At 56.9% G+C, this 25,772-nt stretch overlaps 2 protein-coding genes across 4 annotated transcripts in view; one reads left to right on the top strand and one right to left on the bottom strand.

The window, feature by feature from the left end:
* Window positions 1-13,715, top strand: part of LIMK2 (LIM domain kinase 2) — a 52,782-nt gene extending 39,067 nt beyond the window's left edge. For 2 of the 3 annotated variants that reach the window (XM_061141515.1, XM_061141516.1), the window contains 14 exons: window positions 363-498; window positions 1,175-1,284; window positions 1,825-2,013; window positions 3,168-3,273; window positions 3,553-3,749; window positions 4,800-4,986; window positions 5,718-5,804; window positions 6,442-6,573; window positions 6,820-6,876; window positions 8,298-8,363; window positions 9,251-9,425; window positions 10,107-10,162; window positions 10,945-11,102; window positions 12,305-13,715. In XM_061141515.1, the coding sequence (XP_060997498.1) occupies window positions 363-498; window positions 1,175-1,284; window positions 1,825-2,013; window positions 3,168-3,273; window positions 3,553-3,749; window positions 4,800-4,986; window positions 5,718-5,804; window positions 6,442-6,573; window positions 6,820-6,876; window positions 8,298-8,363; window positions 9,251-9,425; window positions 10,107-10,162; window positions 10,945-11,102; window positions 12,305-12,449 (1,801 nt within the window). In that variant the 3' untranslated portion in view covers window positions 12,450-13,715. Of the gene's footprint in view, window positions 1-85; window positions 229-362; window positions 499-1,174; window positions 1,285-1,824; window positions 2,014-3,167; window positions 3,274-3,552; window positions 3,750-4,799; window positions 4,987-5,717; window positions 5,805-6,441; window positions 6,574-6,819; window positions 6,877-8,297; window positions 8,364-9,250; window positions 9,426-10,106; window positions 10,163-10,944; window positions 11,103-12,304 lie in introns of those variants that run through there. The other variant, XM_061141517.1, reaches the window with a different exon arrangement.
* Window positions 13,716-14,692: 977 nt separating this feature from the next.
* On the bottom strand, window positions 14,693-25,453 carry PIK3IP1 (phosphoinositide-3-kinase interacting protein 1). The gene is made up of 6 exons (XM_061141518.1): window positions 25,230-25,453; window positions 24,178-24,294; window positions 23,971-24,090; window positions 22,887-23,081; window positions 22,710-22,788; window positions 14,693-16,245 (listed from the first exon to the last, which is right to left on the bottom strand). The coding sequence occupies exons 1-6, from the start codon at window positions 25,297-25,299 to the stop codon at window positions 16,041-16,043; spliced, it is 786 nt and encodes a 261-aa protein (XP_060997501.1). The 5' UTR covers window positions 25,300-25,453; the 3' UTR covers window positions 14,693-16,040.
* Between the last annotated feature and the right edge of the window lie 319 nt (window positions 25,454-25,772).

Genomic DNA, 25,772 nt, shown 5'->3' with positions numbered 1-25,772 from the left:
CTCATTTCCGTTGAGTTGGTGATGCCATCCAACCATCTCATCCTCTCTGTCACCCCCTTCTCCTCCTGCCCTCAATCTTCTGCAGCATGAAAGTCTTTTCCAGTGAGTCGGCTCTTTGCATCAGGTGGCCAAAGTATTGGAGCTTCAGCTTCAGGATGAGTCCTTCCAGTGAATATTCAGGGTTGATTTCCATTAGGATTGACCAATTTGATCTCTTTGCAGTCCAAGGTACTCTGAAGAGTCTTCTCCAACATCACAATTCAAAAGCCAAGAGGTTTCTTGGCTCTTATCAAATTATCAAATTCTCCAAGGGCTTCAAGACCCAAAAAGGTTTAGGTTTCTGTTCTTGCCTTGCTTTTCAGGTGTTCTGAATGCCAGGATTCCCTCACCAACTGGTACTATGAGAAGGATGGGAAGCTGTACTGCCACAAGGACTACTGGGGGAAGTTTGGGGAGTTCTGCCACGGATGCTCTCTGCTGATGACGGGGCCCGTCATGGTGAGTGCATCCCTCCATCTCTGCCCCCTCTGTTGTCAGAGTTCATTGGCAGTGCCTCCAGTTCCCTGTGGCCATTCACCTTCTGTCTTCCCGTCAGCCAAGGCCTCTTCCTTTATTTATTCAATCACTTAACAGATGATTTTTAGGACCTATTAAGTGCCAGATATGATCCGTCTCTCAGAGACTTAACAGTCCAATGTTGGGAGGGGTGGGCAGGCAAGGAGGGGAGACGGTGAGATGGGATGCGGCCCCAGAGGGGAGCATGAGCCTTCCTCCTGGGGACGATGACTTCTGGGGGCCTGTGCCCATGGCTGAGACTGAGTTTTCTTACAATCTCAGAAATGACAGGGAGGGACTTCCCTGCTGGTCCAGTGGTCAGGACTCATCGCTTTCACTACCAAGGGCCTGGATTCAGTTCCTAGTTGGAGAACTAAGATTCTACAGGTCACACAGTGTTGACAAAAAGAAAGAAAGAAAGAAATGACAGAGAGGCACCAATCCAGCCCTTTCTCTGGAAGCTCTGGGATGGGGAGGGCAAAGGTCAGCGATGACTGGGCAGGGATGGTCTGTAGATCCCTGATGGGAGGCCCCTCACCTACCCCTCCCTCCACTCCAGCAACAGTGACAACTCATTTCCTCCCCATGTCTGTCCACCCTTCTCCCCACCTGCCCACAGGTGGCCGGGGAGTACAAGTACCACCCAGAGTGCTTCGCCTGTATGAGCTGCAAGGTGATCATTGAGGATGGGGACGCATACGCCCTGGTGCAGCACGCCACCCTCTACTGGTAAGATGGTGGCCCCATGTCCATCCTTCCCGATAAGGGTGGCTGAGCGAGAGGGGGCAAGTGGCAGTGTGAATCGGGCAGAAGGACTGCTGGGGTCTTAATGCACTGATTATATTCCTGTCCCAGCGTTGGCTCTTGACCAGCTCTGAAAGCTGTGAGCAAGACAATGGAACATCTTTGCCCCCTGTCCTTACCTACTGGGAGAATAAGCATACTGCCCTGCAGGCCTCCCAGAGGGAGACGATGGCTGGGAGGGGGCTCTCGGAGAAGGAGCCCAGGATGTTAAAGGCTAAGGCCCCTTAGAACTCACTCAGCCCAACTGCCTCGGTCAACAGAAAAAGTCAGGCTGAGGCCCAGTTCTTACCTTGAGTCAGTGGAAGAGGGAAGAGAACCCAGGCTGCTCATTCTGAGCAGCCAGCTAGAATCGGGCAAGGGCGGTGAATGTTGGACTATGCACTCTGTCGCTGGAAGGCATGTTGTTGCCGGGGCCTTCCAGGTGGGGCTCCAGGATCTCAGCCCCCTTTCCCCTCCTCCCTGCAGTGGGAAGTGCCACAACGAGGTGGTACTGGCACCCATGTTTGAGAGGCTGTCCACGGAGTCCGTCCAGGACCAGCTGCCCTATTCCGTCACACACATCTCCATGCCGGCCACCACCGAAGGCAGGCGGGGCTTCTCCGTGTCCGTGGAGAGTGCCTGCTCCAACTACGCCACCACTGTGCAAGTGAAAGAGTGAGTGCCTGGGGCGGGGGTTCTGAAGCGGAGCACACAGGCAGACCTCGGAGCCCCAGCGTCTTAGCAGAGACCCTGCATCCACATCGCGTCTCTTCTTCCTGGGCCCACTGTACTGTCACCACGCCTGGGCCCTGGCACTGACCGCCCTTACCCCCCACCGCAACCGCTTCCCGCCAGATACCTAACACCAGAGCCGCTCACCTTTCACGGGTCAAGTTTCAGATCATGTTTGCTCTTTGAAATTATCTGGCTTGGTTATGTCTGTTTATCATCTGTCCTCCTCACGAGTTCCCTGTGGAACTTAGTCTGGTTCATTGCTGCACACCCAGGGCCTGGAGCAGTGCCTGGCACATAGTGGGTGCACATGGATTGTTTCATTGGTTGAGTGAGTGAATGGAGGAAGGAGGAGAAAGAGGTAAAGACTCCATGCTGTGTCCAGGTTGGCACCCGGATGGGGAAAGGGTCTGTCCATCTAATACCAGTCGTGAGGCACTGTGGCTCCCAGCCCTGTAGATGGTGATCATGTGCTACTGTGTGCTGGGCGCTCACAGCAGAGGTAGGGGGTCCTGGGGCTGGGAAGTCAGAGGGAGGTGAGGTCTGCTCTAAGCCTGGAGCTGTGTTCAGGACAGAGGTGGGAGTCTGTGGCTGTGTCTGGGGTAGGTTGGGTGGTTGGGAGGAGCCAGAAGGGGCCTGTTAAGTCACAGAGGGCCTGGATCATGAGGACCCATTGGGTCTCTTGAGGGATTTAAGCAGCAAGGTGACACGACCAGGTGAGCGTTTTAGAAGCATCGCTGCTATGGAAGTGGGACAGGAGAGGGGCAGGCCTAGAGGTGCAGAGACCAGTTAGGAGTCTGATGCACGGTGCAAGAGAGGGGTGTTGGTAACCACGATGATGGAGCATTCTTCGGGACGTGAGGATTGGGGGGCAGCGAGGGAACACCCAAAGTGGAGAGTGCCGTCTAGGCTTCAGGCTTAGGCCTCTGGGTGAGTGGGGTGCCCTTCACTGAGATGGGGTGGGGCCTCTCCCTGAGTGGCCTGGGCCTGGGGGGGCCAGCCGGGGCCCAGGGCCTGGTGAGCCCTGCCTGCACAAGTGAGATGGGTCAGGCCGCCTGAAGATGCCTCTGCTCTGCCTCCTCTCCTGTCTGGCCCAGGGTCAACCGGATGCACATCAGTCCGGACAACCGCAATGCCATCCACCCCGGGGACCGCATCCTGGAGATCAACGGGGCCCCCGTGCGCACACTCCGCGTGGAGGAGGTACCGTGCATCCTCGGCGGGGGTGGTGGACCATGAACAGACCCTTTTTGTCTTGCCACTGAGCCTGTGAGCACTGGTGACCCCCTCTGTCGGCCTGGCTTGTTCCCAGGGCAGCAGGAATGGCTGGCCAGGTGGGGGAACTGCCAGGGTGTGGGCAGAGGGCATGGTGTGGCCAGTGGCCACTGGAGGCCACAGCGGGCTCTGGTCCTCTGGCCTGACAGTGGGTGGCCTGTGATGGGATGCCCTGCGGGGCCTGCCTCACACTGCTCCCGGCCGCAGGTGGAAGACGCCATCAGCCAGACGAGCCAGACGCTGCAGCTCCTGATCGAGCATGACCCTGTCTCCCAGCGCCTGGACCAGCTGCGGCTGGATGCACGGCTCTCTCCCCGTGCGCAGAATGACAGACACGCGAACACCCTCAGCCCCCTGGACACCAAGGAGAACCTGGAGGGGACGCTGAGGAGACGGTCCCTGAGGTGCCCCGTTCTGCCCTGGCTCTGTGCTGCCCCACACCCAGCTCTCGGATGAGTGGAGCTGGCTCTCTGAGGCCAGCAGAGTTAGGAAGGGAGCCAGCTGGCCAGGGGCAGGCAGTGAGGACTGTGCTGACCCAGCGCCCCCGCGGATAACCGTTCACAGCCAGGGCCCATGCGTGATCTGACCCAGCTGTCTGCCAGCTTTCCCTGGAAACCAGAGTGTAGTTGCTAAGTCATGTCCGACTCTTTGCGACCCCATGGACTGTTCCCTGCCAGGCTCTCCTGTCTATGGGATTGTCCAGGCAAGAATACTGAAGTAGGTTGCCATTTCCTTCTCCAGGAGAAGCCAGAGGGTCAGGCCCCGTCCACTGAACTCTGAGCTGGGCAGGAGGCAGCGGTGCTGGATCCCAAAGGGTAGCAAGGCCTGTGGGGAAAGTGTGGGTGCCGAGGCTGGACACGGGGCACAGATAAGTGTGGATAAGGTTGTTGAAAACCAGAAAGAGAGATGAATGCACAAGGGGGGACCAGAAATCCCTTCTTCAGGAAGTCAGAGTGACAGTCACCAACCATCGGCTGCTCTTTAACAGTGTCACAAACAGTGGCTTTTTTGCTGTAAAAATCATACGCATTTATTAAAGTTCAGGAAATGCAGGCAGGTACTACAAAGATGTCCCATTTGCTCCTGTTTTGGGTGGTACTGGGCTGTTGCTCTAAGCCAGTCAGGGCCTTAAATCGGGCAGACATGGAAGGTGGTGGATTCCCATCAACCCATTGACAGTGTTGCCCGCTGGTGGAGTCTAGTCCTTCACTCCGGGTGAGAGGTGCTCAGGGTTCCCGCTTTGCGGGTGGTTTTCCCATGGTTACACAGACTCCAGATGTCTGCCGCCCCCAGACGACACCTCTGTCTGATGTGAGTCCCTTTCCCTGTCACAGCACCCTGGCTGCAGACATTGGAAAGACCGGGGTGGCCCTGAGGTTCCTGCCTCCAGGCTTCCGTGCTGGGTCTCTGAGGCCTGCCCCGTCCCCACCCTCATCCGTCCTCCTCTTCTGCAGGCGCAGTAACAGCATCTCCAAGTCCCCCGGCCCCAGCTCCCCCAAGGAGCCGCTCCTGCTCAGCCGTGACATCAGCCGCTCAGAGTCCCTGCGCTGCTCCAGTAGCTGCTCACAGCAGATCTTTCGGCCCTGCGACCTGATCCACGGCGAGGTCCTGGGGAAGGGCTTCTTCGGGCAGGCCATCAAGGTGAGCGCCGCGCCGCCCTGCTGCCCCCCAGCCCTCCCACCCGCCTCTGGGGATTTCTCATCACCTGCCCTCCCAGGCCACCTGAAGACAGTGTTGCTCCTGGTGTGAGCTTGGGGGACCTGGAGCCCCGGGTGGGACCAGGTCACGTGTGGCCCCCCCCCGTCTCCAGTCAGTGAGTGTTTTTAGGTGCCCAGAGGCCTCGGCGTGGGAGTGGCTCCTGCCTCCCTGCTGAACAGTCTCAGGGACTAACCTCTCTCTCTCTCTCTCCTCCTCCTCCTCTGCTGAGAGCTGGGAGGGGGGGTCAGGTAAGCCATGTGTCTCAGCCTTTGGGGCCATGGGGCTGGAGAGCTTCCTCCCAACCCCCCAGCTCCCTGGTGCATGTCTGTGGCACTGACCCTCTTGCCCCCCAGACTCCTATTCCCCGAGAGACACGCTCCTGGGTCAGATGACCAGAACCCCCGCTTGGCTTGGCAGCGCCCTTCCCCCCGCTCCTCCATCACGTCCCTTTTGTGGGTTCTCGCCTCTCCTCTGTGCATGCCCAGCTCTCCAGGGAGAAAGGTGTGCTCCCATCTGAGGCCCATGCTGTGTGTTCCGCACTTGATCTGTCAGTCTGATCCGGCCGATGACTTCAGTGTGTCCTCCAGGGGATGGGATGGCCAGCGACAGATCTGCGCACAGCTCCCCGGGAGGGCCTCTGTTCTCTGCACCAGTGACAGTCACCCTCCTTTTAGGTGACGCACAAAGCCACAGGCAAAGTGATGGTCATGAAGGAGCTGATCCGGTGTGATGAGGAAACGCAGAAGACGTTTCTAACTGAGGTAGGAAGCAGGGTGGTGGCTAGGAGTTTGTGTCACTGTTGAAAGAGGGAAATTGATACTAAAGAATGACTTCAAAAAAAAAAGAATGACTTCAATCCCAGCTTTCGGCACCAAAAAAAAAAAAAAAAAAGGTCTGAAGAGGAAGCTTAGTTTGGAGTCATCACTTTCTTAAGGCAGAACAGACCATTAGAGGAATGTCCCTGCCCCCCGTGTAAATGACGGCACATTATTTGTACGAAAAACACTGAGGACAGCACGAGCCGGTACAGTGAGCTGTGCTTACGGAGCTCGTGGAGTGTGGGGTGAGCACGGACGCTTTAGAGCAGCTGGGTGCCGGACACCCCGCCGGGCGAGCCTGGCGCCTTGGTGTCCTTGCCCGCTGCCCCACAGCGTGCTGCCCTCCTGGTCTCCACCTCACGCTGGGGTCCTGCCTCTCCAGTTCCCCAGATGTAGCTCCTGGAAAGGCAGGGTCCCAGGCACGAGGCCTGGGAGGCTGTCCCCATCCACGTGGGTGTTTCTTCCCCAGCACCCGAGACAGAAGGGGGGAGACACGGGGCACGTGTGTCACGCTGACTCCCTGGAGGGAAGGGGTGCGGAAGCAACCGGGCCCCGCCCTCGTGGCCTCCCCGCCCTGCAGGTGAAGGTGATGCGCAGCCTGGACCACCCCAACGTGCTCAAGTTCATCGGCGTGCTGTACAAGGACAAGAAGCTGAACCTGCTGACGGAGTACATCGAGGGGGGCACGCTGAAGGACTTCCTGCGCAGCGCGGTGAGCCCAGCACCCCCAGAGCCCCCGAGAGCCTTGGGGCTCATCAGGGGGGCCCCTGTGTCACCACTGCTCTGGAGCCACAGTGGTCAGTCAGAGAGACCCGCTGCCTTGCCTGCAAGGGGCCATGGTGGGTGGCACTGGGCACAGGCAGGGAGGGTTTACTGTGGATCATGTAGACCCACGGGGCCTGGACCGCCAGTAGAACAAGGCCCAGTGGCCTCTGACGGGACTTCCTCCATCCTGCAGGACCCGTTCCCCTGGCAGCAGAAGGTCAGGTTTGCCAAAGGCATCGCCTCTGGGATGGTGAGTCCTGCCGACAGCCAGCAGAGTGGGTCTGGGAGAAGCTTGGATAGGCATCTGCTGAGGCCGGCGCGTGGCTGCTTAGTAAGGGTTAGCGGTGACGAGAGGAGCTGAGATCGAGGAGGCCAGAAGGAAAAGGCAGGCACGCACCGTCTTGGGGGCAGGTGGCACAGGAGAGGTGTGGGCTCCCCCTGAGGAGGGCGGCAGGCAGCTTGGAGCATGTGAGCAACTCCAGGAGCCCAAGCGGGGGAACCGGTGTTGTGGGTGGGTGGGGGGTCTTTCCACTCTTACTGAGGAAGGGAAGGGAAAGGAAGTGACTCCTGCATGATGACAAGAGCCAGAGGCGGAGGCCTGGATGGGGAAATGGCAAATACAGACTAGTTTGGACACATGAGAGTAGGAAGAGGGAGAGGTTAAAGTCAGAGCGCTGAGATAAGAAGATGTGGTACATACACACAGTGGAGTATGACTCAGCCACGAAAAGGAGGAAATAGGGCCATTCGCCACTGTGGACGGACCTAGAGATTGTCACACTGCGTGAAGTAAGTGAGACACAGAAAGACAAACACATGACCCCGCTTCTCAGTGGGGTGTGAAAAAGCGGTGCAGATGAACCTGTGCACAGAAGGGAAGCAGAGCCACAGAGGGGGAAAACAAGCTCGTGGCTGTCACGGGGGACGGGGGGGAGGGATAAATTGGGAGGTTGAAACCGACATATGTACACTACTATATGTAAAACAGGTCACTATTAAGAACGTACTGAATAGTACAGGGAAGTCTCAGTACTCTGTAATGACCTATACAGGAAAAGAATCTAAAAAAGAGTGGATATATGTATATGTGTAATTGATTCACTGCAATACACCTGAAACTAACACAGCATTATAGATCAACTACAAGTCAATGAGTTTTTTTTTTTTTTTTAAGTGAGAGCACTGAATGCTAACCACTAGACCACAGGGAAAGTGTGGACAGAGAGGGAAGTGTGTGTTGGGAGCACAGATCCAGCTGGGCCAGGAGGTGGCCACTTTCCCCTTTCACAGCAGGAAGGATCCAGGGTGGCTAAAGCCAGAGACTGGGTGGGGGTGGCCTAGATCTGAGTAAAGTAGGTAGGGGCAGGGGGAGCTCACCAGGGCCCGGGGAGTCGGGAACTTGAGGACAGAGCAGCCCCTGGGTTGGGATCTGTAAATAGAGGCTGCTGGGCAGGAGATGGCGGCAGGGAAGAGGGGAAGCCGTCGGCTTCTGTTGACACTGGGATGAGGAGTGACGGCAGGAGGGCCTTGGAGTCCAGGTTGGGTTCTGAAGCTGACATGGGGGCGTGGGAGTGTTCTGGGGGAACAGCAGGTTTTGGGGCCCCCGAGGCTGAGAGTCAGCTTCCAGCCGATTGACTGGCGGTGGGCCTCAGCTCCTACCTCTGGTTCCAGGCCTATTTGCATTCCATGTGTATCATCCACCGGGATCTGAATTCGCACAACTGCCTCATCAAGCTGGTACGTGCCCCCAGGGCGGCCCTCCTGGCTCCCTTGTTGCCAGCAGGACTGCCTGGCCCCTCTGGCTTTGGACCAGAGGTATTGCCTCGGGCTCCTGTCTTCTGGGGGATCCCCGCACACGGCAGACAAACCCCACCTCCTCCCAGTAGCAGCCTTTGAAATCCTGTGGTTGGAAGTGACTTAAAGTTCCTCAACTGTTTGTAGAGCCCCATCACTTTTCCTGGTTTTGCCCTGTGTTGGGGAAGACAGCTCCCCAAAGGCTCCATTTTGCAGCTGTGGCACCTGAAGCCTCAGCCCGAGGCCACAGAGCTCCCAAATTCACAGGGAAGGATGTGGGGCAGCCTCCCTCTCCCCGGGTGGTCACCTCTGGTTGTTACAGTGTTACTCCTGTTGACTTGCAGTGTGGCTTCCTGGGTGTCCACTCACTGGCCCTGGCCATGCCCTCTGGACTCACACCAAACAGTCTTAATCCCTTTTCCACATGACTGCCTTGTAGCTATTTGAAGAGCTTATCTCCCCTTCGCCCCCCACCCCCACGGAAGGCCTGTATCTTGTCTTTTTCTGTCTTATCCTGGTTCCAGCTTTAAATCTTTCTGAGAACAAGGCAGGATGAGAAAAAAAGCAAAACAAAAGAAATCCTCTGTTCTGCCTCTTGAGTTCCACTCTCCAAGTCCCAGGCTCCAGGGCCTCTGCTGAGAACACCCTCTGGGTCTGGGGGTATCTGCCCTGCAGAGCACGCAGACTGAGAAAACACCATGCCCCGTATGTCAAGACACCCCTTGGTCATATGCCTCTTCTCTCCTTCTCTTGGGACTGTCCCGTCCCCGCCCCATCGTCCCCCCGCCCCCCCCCCCCCCCCAGGGCTGACCTGACCCTTGTGCTCTCAGGACAAGACCGTGGTGGTAGCTGACTTTGGGCTGTCACGGCTCATAGTCGAGGAGAGAAAGAAGCCCCCTGTGGAGAAGGCCACCGCCAAGAAGCGTACCTTACGCAAGAGCGACCGCAAGAAGCGCTACACGGTGGTGGGGAACCCCTACTGGATGGCCCCTGAGATGCTGAACGGTCAGTCCTGCTGCCCTGGAGGGGAGGTGGGGCCGCGTCTCACAGCAGAGCCCCAGGGTGGGTAGACCAGGTACCTGAAGCCGGGGGTGCACAGTTTTCATCTTGTGCCAGACTAGACCTCGAAGACGGCTTCCTCCCTGAGAGCAGGCCTGCAGGCTGGCTGGTGCCCCGTCCTGGGCCCATGCTGAGGTCTGACCGCAGCTCCTGTGCCCCAAGGGGTAGCTGAGCGCTCAGGTGCTTTAGTGCCTGTTCGCTCTCTGTGCTGAGAACTGAAGTGTGCTGCCCCCTCGTGGCTGAGGTGCAAACTAGCCAGAGATGCTGGCCAGGACTCCTTAGCCCGGTCGGGCCGTGAGACTGCAGAAGTGGTCCACTGCAACTCTTTCTGAGGCCTTCAGTGCAGAGAGCACACAGGAGGCAGTGTCAGAGTCCAGGCGCACCCTGACCCAGTTCTCTCTCACTGTCCTATGCGGCTTCACCCTGGGCAGTGTTGTTTCATGGGCTCTCTCTGAGGCTGCCTGAGGAGTGGTGGTTTTCAGACTGGCCCGTCCCCACAGCCTTAGGGGCCCCCCCACAGAACCTCTCCTGGCCCTGGCTCTTGGCTCTGACCTGACCTGGCTGCAGACTCAGTGCAGAGCAGAGACAGGACCAGACCTAACAGCCTGCTCTCCCGTGTTTCCGAAGGAAAGAGCTACGACGAGACAGTGGACGTCTTCTCTTTTGGGATCGTCCTCTGTGAGGTGAGCCCCAGCGCGGAGGCCAGGCCTGAGGCAGCAGACCTGGCAGCCCGGCCCCCCAGTCAGAACGGGGGCTCCTCCTCCTAGGATGAGTAGTGCCACAGAGTCAGCAGGAGTGGAGGGCCGTGTCGGTTATCACGGGTCGGTGGACACATTGGAGTCTTGCTGTTTTAAAAATATCATTCACTCTAACGGAAATCAGTTGAGCATCTACGGTTTGCAGAGGCGCCAGAGGGCTTCAGACATGAATCAGATCCAGTGCCTCCCTTCTCAGGGCCTGACTCCAGCAGGAGGCTCGGACAGAAGGGGACTGAGCGGGGCGGGGTGGGGCCATGTGGAAGCCGCCCTCCAGAGGCCGGTCGGGGCTCCTCCAGACCCTCAGTGAGCAGACTCTGTCAGGAGACAAGCCTGCATTAGCAATATATGGAGAGACGGAGGGTGCAGCCCTCTCTGCTCGTTTTTTACCTCCTTCCTCTTCTGTTTATTTGACTGCGTCTGGCCTTAGTTACAGCACGTAGTCTTCCCTTGAGTCGCAGCTCTAGAGTACAGGCTCAGTGGTTGTGGCTCACGGGCTTGGTTGCCTCGCAGCATGTGGGATCTTAGTTCCCTAACCAGAATTGAACCTGCCTCCCTGCATTCCCAGACGGATTCTCAACCACTGGAGCACCAGGGAAGTCCCCCTGCCTCCCACTTCTGACCATCCCTCCTGTCCTGTCCCCGCACCGGCACCCCCCTCCCCCATCACATGGCTACACTGTCCCTGACCACTGTCTTTCCACCTGCAGATAATCGGGCAGGTGTATGCAGATCCTGACTGCCTGCCCCGAACACTGGACTTCGGCCTCAACGTGAAGCTCTTCTGGGAGAAGTTTGTGCCTACAGACTGCCCCCCAGCCTTCTTCCCCCTGGCCGCCATCTGCTGCAGACTGGAGCCTGAGAGCAGGTTGGAGTCCACTCCCCTCGCCCAGCCCGCATGGTCCTGGGATGCTCGCCCCAGTCCTCAGCCATCGGCACGCCATTCCCAGGCACGGGGGTGCAAAAGCCTTGAGCTCGAGGATGTGGCCATCAACCACAGAAGCCACCTGACGACCCCAACGTGTCAGTTGGCAGGGAGGAAGACAGGGGTGTTGTAGCAAGTGACCCAGAAGCAGCGTTAAGCCTTAACAGCAGGAAATTCACCCCAACCTGTATACCGTGTAAACCTGTATACCATGCTAACAGTGCCTTCAAGTTTCCGTATTCCCATGTCCATGTCCAAACACATTTTTTTTATAGAGTTTTCGTAAATAGAGAAAAGTTTGACATTTTGCTCTGCATTTTTGTCACTACCCAGTATTCCAGGTTATCATTTCTGTTGACTGTGAAATTCACTAGGAGACTATAGGAACAGACACGTGTAGGTGCTCAGGTTTTTCCAGCTTCTCCTTACAATAGGTATTACAATGAGCATCTTTATGCATTAGCCAATTTTTTCCTTTAAAGAAATCTTTTTAAAATTATCTTTAGTATATGAGAACATGTATTTAATATGTGAGAAAGCGACAGATGCTATGGAAAAAGGACGCAAGCCAAGCAAAAAGGGTTGTTCAAGGTATAAGTTACCATCTTTAAGATGGTGCTCAGAGTAGGTGTTGCCAAGAAGGCGACAAGATGTTTAAGCAAACCGAGAAGGAGATGGGGGAGTGGACCTGAGCTGTCTCCAGGGCAGTAGGAGCCAGGCATTCGCTCTCTCCATGGGGTGAGCTGCCAAGTCTGTGAGAAGCCCCTCCCGGGGCAGATCCCGTCCATGTGGAAACAACTTTCAGTCTCAGGACTGAAAGGATCTTTAAAAGGGCACTTAGTCCAAACCCACCTGTGATGATTGCATTTTCTCTGAGACCTGGAAGGGGCTTTTCTTCTGGACTTCGTTTTCAAGCCGCCCCTTTAAGCCAGACCCACCTCTCCCTGTGTCATCACCTCTCATCTTTGCAACGGCCTGTGCAGTCATATGACTGTGTTTCCTACCAAGGCACACCAAGGTTAAGGGCTTGCCCAAGGTCAGACACCCAGGAAGTGGTGGAGCCCCAGGCCCGGGGGAGCCTTCCATGCCACCTCACTGCCCGCCCCCACCCCTGTGACTCATCTGTCTCCTCCTCCTCTTTCTAGACCGGCATTCTCCAAGCTGGAGGACTGCTTTGAGGCACTGTCCCTATACCTGGGGGAGCTGGGCATCCCTCTGCCTGCAGAGCTGGAGGAGCTGGACCACACCGTGAGCGTGCAGTACGGCCTGATCCGGGACTCACCTCCGTAGCCCTGGCCCAACCCCCTTCCGGGGGGCATCCCCCAGCCAGCACTGCCCCCTCTGCGCCCATCCCTGCTGCGGGCAGGGCCGGCCAGGCCTCCCGGGGATCGGCAGCTCATTCAGAAGCAGGACTGGCCATCCTCCTATGTCCCTGGAGGCAAGCGGGCACAGCACCGGGAAACGTCCCCGCGGGTCCTGGAGCCCGGTTACTGTCTGTAAATCCAACACTCGCCTGGAAGCTGTGAAGAAAACAAGCAAAGCCTGGTCCCTGAGCCAGGAGGAGTATGTTACTCTTGACCACTCGGGAGCCCCCTGGCAGTGGATTCCCTGAGGCCCTTGCTGACACTAACCAGCATACCCTGGACCTGCTGGGCAGGCTCCCGGGTGCACCGCCGGCGGCCCTGAGGCCTCTGGTTCCGCCTGTGCAGGAGGACTTCTCGTGGAGTGTGGCAGAGAGTGCGGCCCTCCGAGGACGGGAAGCGACCGCGATGCTCCCCGGCCCTGGCGCGTCCCGCCCTCCCCTGGGCAGCGTTGAGGGGATGGGCTGTAAAGCGTCTCCTGGTCGGTTTGTGGTGGGTCCGGCCAGGAGTCAGGAGCAGGGCTGGTTTCTGTTCGCCTCCTGGGCCCCGGGGCCACATCGAGGGGGAGCCTCCACTGTGTTCTCACACTGAGCTCCAGACTGGCGGGGAACTCGTGTGCGCACCCGTCCTGCCAGCGGCGGCGCAAGCGCAGGAGGCAGCCAGACTGAAGGCAGAGGCCCTGCCCTCTCGAAAGCCCTGCTGTCCTGGCTGCTGTCATTTGCACGCTCACGTGCGCTTCATCCAGGAGCCCGGGATTGTGCCAGGCAGGCTCTGGAGGACACTGGCTAGTGGCAGGCCCAGCGACTGGAGTGTGGGGTGACCTTGCACCATATTTAACAAGTGAGGAGTGGGTTTGGGACCTTACTGCGGTGTGTGTGGTTGTGCTGGGGGCAGGGGCGGCTGGGTGACGTGGGAGAAGGCGGTTGCCGTTCAGACTGTCTTGGTGGTGTACCTGTGGGGGTGATACGTGAAACGCTGTACATAGACCTGATGAGCTGCGGGACTAGGTGTTGCCTCTGGCCACTCTCCTTGCTGTCGCGGCCCTGCCTAGGTGTGGAGTGTGCGGGCTCTCGCCCTGGGCTCCCGGCAGCAGGGAGTGCAGCTGGTGCTGCCTCGGCGGTCCCTGCAGGAGTTGGGGATGGTGGGCCCAAGCCGGGCCGTGGAGCAGACCAAATAAATTAAGCAGTTAACATGACTAATGGTGCGGAGAGTGAGAATGTGACTTGCGGCCTGGTCCAGGGAGATGCACGTGGAGGGTGCACTGGCCACTCTGAGGCCCCAGCCTCGTGACCCCACAGCAGGGGTGCGTGTGCTCTGACCCCACCTCTGCACACAGACACCAGCCTGCTCCAGGGGACGTGTGCAGCCCGCCCTCCGCTGCCCGCGCGCTCCCACAGCCCGGCCATCCTGGAGTCCTCTCTGCAGGGCCGGGTGCCACCTTAACGGAGGGAGGAAATGTGTGCTTGCCACCCCTGCCCCTGGTGTGTCCTTCCAAGAGCTCGAGAGGAGACCTGTTTCTTGCGTCTGCACACGGGGCCTGTGGGGTGCCGGCTGGGCCAGGTGATGTGATCTGGCTCGCGAGATCCTGGGCACAGCACAAGTCCACAGACCCAAAGGTGGCTTCTCCTGAAGCTGGCTAGAGTCAGGGCCAAGATCTGGTTCCTGGAAAAACACGCGCTAGGGTGCCCCTTGCTGGCAGCCATATAGAGGTGACTAGATACAGGCAGAGGTCACCCTGGGTGTCCTAGAGGCTGAGAACCTGTTGCGAAATCCTTGCTAAAAAGCCCCAAAAAACTGCCATTGGTAGCTTCCGCTGGAGCCCTAGGAGTCACCCTGCGAGGACCTCCCTCGGCCACAGCAGCTCCTGGGAGCCCATCCCCCCTCTGCACACCCATCCCCCCACCCTGTCTCCAGCCCCTCCCTAACCTCTAAAGAATGCTGGGGGGAGAGGTTCTGCAGTGACTGGCTGCCCTCTGCCAAGCCGCACAGCCTCCTTCCTGCAGCTTCGACCAGAGAGGCTCTCCTGGTGACGACGCTCCAGTTACCGACCACCTGGCCGCTGCCCCCGGTGTGGGCCAAAGGGGAGGACAGACAGCCGAGCTCGCCCGCAGGTGCTGACAAGGTAACCAAACACTTCCCAACTTTGAGGAGGAGTGTCCTGACACCCACAAAAACTTGGCAGTAGGGATTTTTTTTTTTATTTATGTTGAGTCAAATGCAGAGCAATTTCCTGCACTTTTATTTGCAGGTGTCAGAATGAGGTATATAAAAACAGGTACACAGAAATGCTTTTATAGAAAAGTAGAAACCGGTAATGTTCTCTTCTGCATCATGACCAACAACAGACCCCCTGAGGCCTGGATCCCCTCAGCAGGTCACTTCTGGGAATAGCCTGCTGGAGAGACAGGGCCCCACAAACCCGGCCTCCGTGAAGGGCGGTGACAGGGCTTTGGGAAGGAAGCTCTGGACAGGTTAGCCCTGCTGAGGCCCCCCAAGTGTGCCGTCAGGGCCTCGAGGCTGACCGTGCCGGCAGCTTCCTCTTGGAACCTGAGTGTCACTCCCATCAGGCCTGCTCTGTCCAAGGAACCATCAGGAACCCTCAGAAGCCTCCCAGTGGGTCTCTGACTGTCTCACAAGTTAGGGGTCGTGACCCTCATCCTACTTCCCCACAGGAAGGTGTGGTCCTGAGTCCTTCCATCACCGAGGCCCCGCCCTCAGCATCATTCCTGCAGGTCAGCTGGCTGCTGTCTCAGCCCTGAGGAATGCAGAGCGGTCACTGCACCCTGAAGGGAGGCCGTCGGTCAGGGGTGCCCCGGGCCCACTCAGGTCCTGGGGGCTGAGGCAGCTGTGGACCCTTTGCCCTCCTCCTCAGTGGAATGTTCAGTGCTGTCCTTCCTTTCGGAACAGGAAGAGCCCGGGGGCCCTGGGCCCGGCCCACAGTCCTCAAGGCACATCACTGCCAGCAGCCTCCACCTGGATCCTCTTCTCAACCCACAGTGCTAACTTTCGTACAGACTTGTTTCCATTTCTCAGAAATGGTCAGGGGGGGACTGTGTCCCAAATACTGAAAAAACTAAATACATTTTCTAAACACCACCTCTCGCGACCTGTGAATAACAGTGCACGCCACTCAGACCCACAGCGAGCACGTGGGGAGGCTGAGGCAGAGGCCACCTTGCACAATGAAGCACAGGGGAGCTGGGGAAGCCCCCTGTCCGTCCCTGCTTTGGTTCCGGGGCACAGGAAGCCCCTGTCACAGCGCTGCTGCAGGGGCTGCTGCTGTCCCCATCCGTGGGCAAAACCCTGCTCCATGGTATGGAGAGAGAGCCTTGGCAGGACCCTACCCAACCTCACTCTCAGCCCACAGTGCCACCTGCTCCTGTCTTTGGGTTCAAACAGAAAAAGTGGGGGGTTTCAACCACAACAGAAAGTGTAGATCCTCCCAGCTGTGGGGGGGGGGGGTGGGTAGGTGGTCCTGCACCAGTGTCTGCAATGGGCTCCTGCCCATCGTGGGGGGCGCTCAGGCACCTGGAGTGCCCGCCTGGCCCATGAGGGGGGCACTGCCCTCCTGAAGGTCGACTGGAGTCTGGCTGGCGTGAACCACAATGGTCTTCTCATCCACGATCTCACAGGTGGGGTTGGCGAAGGCAGACAAGGGCAGGGTGATCCGCTGCAGCTCCCGCTCGCACACTTTCTGCTTGTGCTGGGCTTTCAGGTCCTTGCCCCTGGCGGGAGAAGGGGGAAGCGTCAGGCGTGACGCCTGCACAGTCTGCTCGCAGCCAGCACCCTGAGGCCCGGCAGGGGCTGGCCACAGTCACAGCCAGGCAGGGCTGTTCTGCCAGACTGCCTTAACTCAGCAAGGAGCCCCTAAACCTCGTCTGTAAGATGGGGGAGACAGCAGCACCAACCTCACACAGCTGCAGTGGGGCTCAGTGAAGATGGTGGGGACCAAAGAGACCCTTAAAGCAAAATGGAGTTTTGCTTTTTCAGCCCGAGGCACCACAGGACCCAGAAAAACCCTCAGCCCACACCCATAAGCTGTCCAGAAAACTGACCTGACCATCCTGTTCTGAGACGCCTCATCCGAAAGTCTCAGAAGGTGTGAGCTCTGGCTGGAAACAGGGACCATCCCCTTCCCAGAAGGTGTGAGCCCTGGCTACAAAGAGGGACCACCCCTCCGAGTGCAGTGGGCAAGGAGCCTCTGAGGGCTGCTCAGGTCAACGGGAAACAAGGACACCAGGACCACGGGGCCCCTGGATGTTCACGGGCCTTCTCCTGGCACTTCTCAGGCTGAGGTATTACCCCATTTTATTCACGTGAAGTGCTCACTCCATGCTGAGGGCTTTACGTGCATTACCTCACTTCATTCTGAACCCTAACAGTTAGGTCTTATCGTTCATTTTATAGATGAGGAAGTGAGTCCAGAGACGCTGAACTCTCCAAATGACACGGTGGGCTCAAGCCCAAGTCTGTTGGACTCTGGCTGATGCTCAAGAGAAGTTCTGACCTTACCAGCGTCACCCCCTACAAAAAGGATAGGGCAGGGTAACCCTAACCCTAACCCTCACCACCCACCCAGTCTTCCAGCTGTGCATGTCAGGCCCGCCCCATTGGACCAGCCATGCCCACTGCAAGCCAAAGGGTGTGGTGTGTGCCTGTTATACTGCACGCCAGAACTCAGGTCAGCATCCTCTAACAGCGATCAGACACGTGGGCTCAGCTGTCAGAGGAAATCTTCCCAGAAGGAGCCCATCCCGAAGAGGCCCTGAAGCAAGCAGCTGATGGATGACCTGGTGCGGCAAACAGGCCTGCCTCAGAGTCCCCAGGGAGACAGCTGAGAGCAGACGGATGACACAGCTATCGCCCAGGGAGGTGCAAAGACAAAGGTTTCCAGAGACACAACGCTGAGGACACGGGCACTGGAGGGGAAAGAGCAGGTGCCTCCCAACTGCCTTTAAATCACCCAGTTCTTTGCCCCTGGCCCAGCCCAGCCTGAGCTGTGTGACACTCGGCCTTGGGGAGCCTTGGTTTCATCATCTGTGAAATGGGAATGATACCTGACTCCAAATATGATGATGAAAGTCAAAGTGGAGTCACTCCATCGTGTCCGACTCTTTGCGACCCCATGGACTGTAGCCTACCAGGCTCCTCCATCCATGGGGTTTTCCAGGCAAGACTACTGAATGGGAAAGCATTTCGAAAACCATGGGACTGCTATAAAGCTCACAGGGGGCTGTTGGGATTTGCCCTGAAGGTGATGTGACTCACCAGGCAATGTTATCTTAATCTGGGTTCCCAGGGGAACTCTCCTACTGGACAGCCAGGGTGAGTGTTGTTTATGTGACCCCAACCACTGCCCTCCGCTTTAGGCATTAAGCTTCATCATCCTGTGAAACAGGGAGCTGGACTTGAGAACCTCCAGGGCCCCTAACGTCCTGTGAGATCCCGAGCGTGACGTGGGCGCCGTGTCCCCCTGCTCCTCACTGTCGGGTCACAGACGGCACACCTACATGCTCATGCCACCCAAGACTTGGAGGGCCAAGTCTCTGCATGTAAGCCTGCAGCTCCTGCCCATCCTCATCGCGCTCTGCACTGGATACCCTGAGCCCCCAGAGGGGCTGAGGAGGGCCACGGGGACACAGCTGCCTGGAACAAGCGCACCCCCGCTCACGGCCCGAGATTCGCTCTGCTTCTGGGCGCTTCTCGGTTACGGCCACTGCCACGGACAAGAGAACACCTCTACCTCCAGCGTACAACAGAAAACTGCAGTCTGCCCATGTCAGGAGAAACTTGGAAAGTCTGGGTTTAGTTCTATTAAGGAAGAGTCCCTTGGACTGCAAGGAGATCAAAACAGTCGATCATAAGGGAAATCAACCTTCAATATTCATTGGAAGGACTGATATTGAAGCTGAAGCCCCAATACTGTGGCCACCTGATGTGAAGAGCCGACTCGTTGGAAAAGACCCTGACGCTGGGAAAGACTGAGGACAGGAGAAGGGGGCGACAGAAGATGAGATGGTTGGATGGCATCTCAATGGACGTGAGTTTGAGCAAATTCTGGGAGATAGTGAAAGAGAGGGAGGCCTGGTGTGCTGTAGTCCACGGGGTTGCAAAGAGACGCGACCAAGCGACTGAACAACCAGGGAGCCCACAAACAAGCCAGCAGAGAACCAAAGGCCATTTACAAAAGTAGCAGAGTATGTGCCCAGAGCCTTGTGCCAAGGCCTGAATTTCAAAACCTAAGAGGCTGGAGGAAGCAGGAACTCCTGCTTCCCAAGGACCCCTAAGGTGCCAGGAAATGGCCTTCCCACCTTCCATCCTGAGAAGGGTCACCTGTGCACCGGCTGGATGCCGCACCCTTTGTACATGCATCATCTTTGTCTCATTTCTACCCAGCACTGCGTGTCATCCACATTTTACAGCTGAAGAAACTGAGGCTTTCCTCAACTGCCTCCTTTACCAAGCATCTGGCTGTGGTCAGTCAGGCTGTTGATAATGGTCAGGTTGCATCATACACAAGTCTTGAGGGGGAAAAAAATCAATATGGATTAATGGGGCAGAGCTGGGCTTGAAGCTCAGCCAAGGGTAAATGCAAGGAGCAGGTGCCGGGACAAGTCCGGATGGCAATCTCTTCCATTTAGAAGCCTCAAAACACACTCAGCCCTGCATGCCTCCTGCTAACGGCTCCTGTGAGTCCTAGAGGTGCCATGGTGGCCCCCAGCTCCTTCTGGGGTCTCAGAGAGGCCACCAGGATGGCTGCACTGACCGTCAGGCAGCTCAGCCCCTTCTCACCACCTGTGAGGTGGGGGGATGGCCCAGGCTGTTGTCTGACAGCCAGGAAAGAACAAAAGACTCATTCACTAACTCAGTTCCTCTCCTGGGCAGGCGGAGGAGTTGCTGGCTGACAGTTTTCCCCTTGCCTTTTTATCAGAGCCAGAGCACAGACACTCGCTCGGGGCAGGGAACTGCAGGCTGGCCCCCTGAACCAGACAACCAGGACAGAGGCCCGCCAGGCTGAGCCCTTGCCCACTCCCACCTGCCTCCCTTCCTCCCCTCAGGGGAAGCCTGGTGTCTGCCCGCCCCTCCCGGCCAGGGGAAGACTCCCTCCCACTAGCCTCCTGGCCCTTGGAAGGGTTCAGAGCTTGCAGGAATTCTATCCTGACTGCTCCGGGGTCAGGCCTGGTAGCTGGGCCAGCCAGAAAGCAAGCGTGCACGGAGCTGCTGCCTGTATCTGACATTCTCTTGCTGGGTGACAGAGGCACCCGAGACCTCCTTCAGGCAACAGAGGCTGCCACATTATTACGTAACTCTGGGCCACCGCTCTCATCCCTGTCAGAAGTGGCGCTGTGCCACACTGCTGCTCAGGGCAAGTTCCTCAAGGCAGCCAAGGTCAGGAATACCAACTGTCTGCCCAGACTACACTCATTTCATCGTCACAACAAACCAATGCAGCATCTACTACGATCTCTGTTTCAGGGACAGGATAGCAGAAGTGGAGAGGCTCCATCATTTATTCACGCAGAGGGCGGATTTGGGATCTGAACCTAGTACTGCCTGCGACCACCACCAAGTAATACTATCTTCAGGAAATGTTAGAGCTGGGCGGATCATCGCTAACCTGCCCCATGCTATTCTACACGTGAGGGAAGCAGAGAAGGTAAATGACTTGTCCACTGTCACACCCAGAACTGCTCACAGTTCCAGAACCAGATCCTGGTTCTTTTGACTTTTAAGCCCAGCTGTTATAGTTTGAAAGTTTCTGTTTTATTTTGAAAGGTTCTGTGCATGTTCACTCAGTCATGTCTTAACTCTTTTGCAACCCCATAGACTACAGTCTGCCAGGCTCCTCAGTCCATGGGATTTCCCAGGCAAGAATACTTCGCCATTTCCTCCTCCAGGGGATCTTCCCAACCCAGAGATTGAACTTGGGTCTCCTGCATTGGCAGGAGGAATCTTTACCACTGAGCCACCTGGGAAGCTCGCAACTGTCTTATGCAATCCAAAGCGAATTGGCACAAAGCTCCTGAGCCTTGCTGGACTTTTGGAAGACACTGGCAATCCTTATTGGCCATGTAGCTTGGACACACTGCTGAACTCCTCTCAGTCTCAGCTCCTCGCTGTGAAATGGTGTAAAAGTGGTCCTTCTAGTGTGGTCCTGTGGCTTTGGTGCTATCATCAGGGAAGGACACTCAGTGGGTCTCCCTGACAAAGTCCAGGTCGCTGTAGTGGTTATTTAACCTGATTGGTGTTCTGCTGTCTACATGTAATAGTTAAGGGTAACCTGGGGTGGGTATGGGTGTGCTGGAGAGGGGACACAGCTCCATGGAACAGACGAGAAAAGGAGGTGCAGAGAAGTGGGAGGACCTGCGCTCAACAGCACTTTCCAGGACACTGTTCTGTGACTCTGGGGAGAGAGTGGGAGCTGAGCGTTTGCCTCCAGCCCACATGCGGTTTCCTGTTGTACAGGCTGTGCTTGGGGCACTTTTGCTGAGGAAAGGGGTGGTCTGGTGGTTAGTGATGAGGAGTCTGGTGACTCGGTGCCTCGCCCTGAGATTACAGGAAAGTAAATATAGGCTCTCGGGGCGCTCCCATGACAGCCTAGAGGAGCAGATCTAGAAGAAAAAGGCGTGGCTTCCTCATCCGGCCTGAGAACTGAGTTCGCGATTAAGGACATTTAACAGTCAGTTCAAGCACCTAGAGGCCTGGACACTGTCACAGGACTGGAGGCAAGCCCAGTACTATCCAGTGGCTGAGGAGGAAATATTTCAACAGCTAGACTCAGCCAACAGGGTTTGGGTCTGAGCTGCGAACTGTAACCAGGGCCTCCCCATCACTCCCCCTAACTCCCTGAATTGACCAACAGGTGCCCCTGAACCTGCCCCAGCCACTATCGCACTGAGGGCAGCAACCTTATGCTAGGGGACAGGAGACCCTCTGAGGTCAACACGTCCCCTCTCTGAACCTGTGCTTCCTGAATCACAGAAGATCAGAGAAGTGATGGAGCCTGGAGAGCGCAAGTGCAGTGTGCCCACATTTTACAGAAAAGAGAAACAACTATGGTTTACTGACCTCCTTCTTTGGTCCAGGAAGTCAAGTATCTCAGCGACAGCCATGGCCTGGAGTAGGAAATAGAACCACGCTGCCTGAAGTCACGCAGATTGCTAGTCAGTGGCAGGACTGAGACTTAGCTCCACCAAATGCTAGGTGTGTGACCTCAAACAAGTCTCAGTTTCCTTATCTGTAAATATCACTGACCTTATCGGGGTGATTGTGAGGACTGAGTTAAAGCACACATATTTGAAGCAGTACCTGGCCTTCAGAAATACTGCTGCTAGAACTGTTATTATTCTTACCAATATGTCCCCTTTTCCATCTGTAAAATGAGGCTGACTACAACACTCTAGAGACAAATCGATTTTAATACTGGATGACCCGCGGGGGCTGTGGTCCTCACCACTGGAAAACGCAGGCCACCACATCACTTCCTTTATAGGAGGCCTTCCCAGACCACAGAAAAGAAATATCACAGATACTCAGGAATGGAAGTCAAAGCCCCTGATTTTTGCCCAACATTTTGTAAATAATCTTCCCAGAGTCAACCAGTGCTGGAAAAATAGGCACAACTCGATTATCATCATGCACTCCAACTCACTTCCTTCCTCCTGTCCTAGACGAGATCCCACTGCTTACAGCTCAGGACATTTAAGCCCCAACTGCAAAAGCAGTGGCTGGGAACCTTTTCTAGGAGCAGAATTTTATAACTCACAGAAAGAATTCAATCTCCCAGTCCCCGCAATGAGAGCCCAGCCTCATTTCTGAAAGGCCACCCAGCTCCACAGCAGACATGCTTCCACACCAGACAGCAGGGAATGTCGGTGTCAAGAGAGCTGGATGTGACTCCAGCCACTCCCAGGCAGTAGAATCTTGCAAGTTAGTTCACCCTTCTGATGAAGGCCTCCTCACCTATACAATGGGGAATAAGAATCCCTACCTCATCAGGCTTGCTAGGTGAAGAGTAAAGGCACCAAAGATGGAAGGTTTGTCCAAGGTCACCTGGTGAAAACTAGAACCAAGTCTTTGCACACAATACCTCCCTTCCTCTACACGGAAGAATGCCACAAAGGAGTCTGGTTTGATTTTGTGTACCTTCCTCTCCTCTCTCACCGAGCCCAGAAAAGAAGCTACTGACCTCTTGTAGGTGTAGCCAAGGACGATTCCAGCTCCAATAACGATGATGATCACCATCATGGTGATGCCCAGCACGTAGCCTGCCAAGGACAGGACACAAGGTCCCGTTAGCTCCACCCTAGATAATCAGCAAATATTTCTCCTTGAATTTCACAAGGACAGAGGCAGGCAGTCATACCCAGGGTTCCCAGGTCCTTTTTCTCCTTGGAGTTCACCCGCACCCGCTGGCTGATCCCAATCACTGGCTGCACGGCTGCAGCCTCGCTCCGGGCAGGCAGGGCGTTGGCAGGAGCAAACACCTCATCTCCTCCTGGCACTTCAGCGGCCTCCTCAGTTCCTGTTGTGGAGGTTGGCAGGCCCTGGGAAATGGTATCTGGAGGTGAAGTGGGAAAACAGCTCTCATCAGACAGGGGCCTGAGTGTGGGGGAAGCGGAGTGGGCCCACCTTAGAATGCACTGTACACGCTGAAATCAAGACCTAGGGGCAAGATCTGGCTGGCCTAAAGGCTGCACCACAGCTGGAACAAGACAAAGAAGGCTGTGAGAAAGGGCCTCACCTGCCTCCCACGTCTTCATATTCACAAATACTTGGCCGTCTTCCAAGGCCCAGCTCAGCTCACCTCCAGGGGTACCCCTTCTATGCCAAGAGGCAATGCGTGACTCCTCTAAACAGCTCACATTTGCTGAGCCCACACTTTATGCCAGTCTCTATGTTACATGCTTACATATCCCATTTAATCCTAGAGAATCGTCCTTGCTGTCCTGGGAGCCACAAGCTGCACTCTGGAGTCTCAAGAAACTTGGATTTAAATCTGGACCTTGCCACTGCGTTTGGTAAGTCGCTGAACTTCTCTCTGAATCTTAGATCCCCCAAACTGGGTGGAGGGGGGCTGTGAAAGAGTGCCTAGCACACAGCAGATACTACACAAACACCGACGGGCGTAAACACCGACGGGCGAGCTAAGGGCGTGGACCAACGACGCACTTCTCCGGGGCTCCCCCAGAGGCGTTCCTGGCACCGAGCTCGGTCGAGGGGCGGGGCCTAACCGCCCACGGTTGTTTACTAGGCGCTGGAGGAGAATGAGCTCATTCCGGGCGGCGGCGCCGGCCAATGAGCTTCGGGTCCCGCGGCCTGGAGACAGCCCTGGCCAATCGGACGGCGCGGGGCGGGGCGGGGCCGGCCGGCGTTGCGCGGCCGCACGTGCGCGGCTGGTGCAGCAACAGCTCCTGGGAAGCCCTGGGCCCGGGGTCCGGGGCGGGTACCTGGGCAAAGCAGGTCCTCGCAAGGTCGCTTCTCGGGAGCTCCAGCCTCGCGGCTGACGTAGCACCAGGGCCCGCGCGGGTCCTGGTCCGGGTTCCGGCAGTAGCTGTGGTTGCCGGCGCCTGAGAGGGGAGAGAAGGCAGCATGGGCCTGGGTTGGGACACGGCCGCCGCCCGCCCGCCCGCCCGCCGCCCGGGACGGGCACTCACCCGACTCTGGGGCAAATGCCAGGTCGCTCTGCGCGTCCAGCCAGTTGAGGCAGCGGTGGCCTGGCGCGGGGGAGGGCTGATCCGCCCGGTACAGGTGGCCGTTATCCCAGAAGCAGCCTATGAAGAAGAGGAGCCCCCCGACAGGACACTGAGTGGCGGGCAGGGAACCCGGGCCCACCCCTGCTGGGAGACCCTGCCCTCACGTGGAAAACCCCGCCTGCCTCGCTGGGCTGTTGTGAGGCCGGAAAGAGAAGGGAGGGCGGGCGAGTGAAGAGCTCCAGCCGGTGCCCGGCCCCCTCTGCTCAGTGTTGGCTTTTTTCTTTTCTTTTTTAAGCCGGAAAGCACTGCACAAGTGCAAGGTGTTGTTGCTCTGGAACTTGTGACCACTTTGGAGGAAGGTGCGGGGGGAGCCCTGGGTTCAGGACCCTCTGTGGAGACGGTGGGAGTTTTGGGTCGGGGTGGGGGGCGGCAGGACCCAAAATCCATCCTTGTGTTGTCATTCCATGTTATATAAACTCTGGTGTTCTTGTCTCCGTGGATGAGGCCACACTTTCACAGGCAGCATTCCCTCCCAAGAGAATCCTACAAAGGCCTTTATATCCAGTCAGGCACAGGAGAGCCTCAAATGGAGGGAACCTGCCTAATTGCTGCCTGGATGTGACTCCAAACTCCCACTCCCCTCAGCAGGAGGCCCGCAGGAAGGGGCTGGGTAACGAGGGCCAGCGCTCTGGAGACACCCGCAAAGCCCCCCCGAAAAGAACAGGACTTAGGAGTGGAGGAGATGAACCCCCAAGTTCCATCCACTCATGAGCCAACGGCAAGAAAAAGAAAAGAGAAAGTGGTTACTTGCCTTTGTTCTTAATGGCAAAGATGGAGCTGCAAGCTCCAGGCAGGGAAAGGAGAAGGAAAAAAACAAAACCAACAAAGCTTTCATGGGACAACAGGAACCTGCTACAAGCTCCGTTTCCTGTCGTCTTCCTGCTCGGGAAATAGGAAGCTTCACCCTTTCTGCCTCATTAAGTTGCTGCAGAAAGGAAAGGTGGTAATCTCACCTCCAGCTCCATAGGCTTCTGCCAGGAGCATGTTGCTGACGAGGATTGTTCGCACCCAGGCCAACAGCATCCTCACCTCCTTCGTCCTGCAGGTGACTGACCAACCAGAGTCCAGCCGGGGTCCCCCTAGGCGGCGGCTCTGCCTCCCGTTCCCAGCCTGGCAGTCAGACCTGCTCTTGTTATGCGCTTCTGGTAAACAGCCTCTCTTTAGAACTGGGAGCTTCCAGCAAGCTTGCTGCAGCGACGTGGTTTTTTTTTTTTTTTTCCGGCTGAAAGGCGCCCCCTGGGTCCTAAGCCTCCTATGCCATGCTCATCACTTTGCCCTGAGTCAAGAGAGGAACTCAGCCAAGCGGAGAGAGGCAGAAAAGTTCAGGTCATGCTTAGCAGTGGTTCAGTGTGAGACATGCACTGGCTGCATCCCTGGGGCCTTTCTTCTCTTCTCTTTACATTTGTGTGAGTACATAAAGAATAATTTTGTCAAGAGGCATCTCTGGGGGTTGGGGGCTGAGGGAGTTTGGAGTCACAGTCAGTAAGGCAGAACCA

This window comes from Dama dama, chromosome 5 (genome assembly GCF_033118175.1).
Source record: "Dama dama isolate Ldn47 chromosome 5, ASM3311817v1, whole genome shotgun sequence".
Classification (NCBI taxonomy): domain Eukaryota; kingdom Metazoa; phylum Chordata; class Mammalia; order Artiodactyla; family Cervidae; genus Dama; species Dama dama.
The sequence above is the reverse complement of the archived record's forward strand: the minus strand, read 5'-3'. Positions and strand labels throughout refer to the sequence as shown.

Excerpts from the sequence above, each read along its gene's own strand:
- PIK3IP1 (XM_061141518.1), bottom strand. The coding sequence starts at position 25,299 with ATGCTGTTGGCCTGGGTGCGAACAATCCTCGTCAGCAACATGCTCCTG. Across the intron at positions 24,295-25,229 it reads AGAAGCCTATGGAGCTGGAG|GCTGCTTCTGGGATAACGGC; the intron begins GTGAGATTACCA and ends TCTTCTTCATAG. Across the intron at positions 16,246-22,709 it reads CTTGGCTACACCTACAAGAG|GGGCAAGGACCTGAAAGCCC; the intron begins GTCAGTAGCTTC and ends TTCTCCCGCCAG.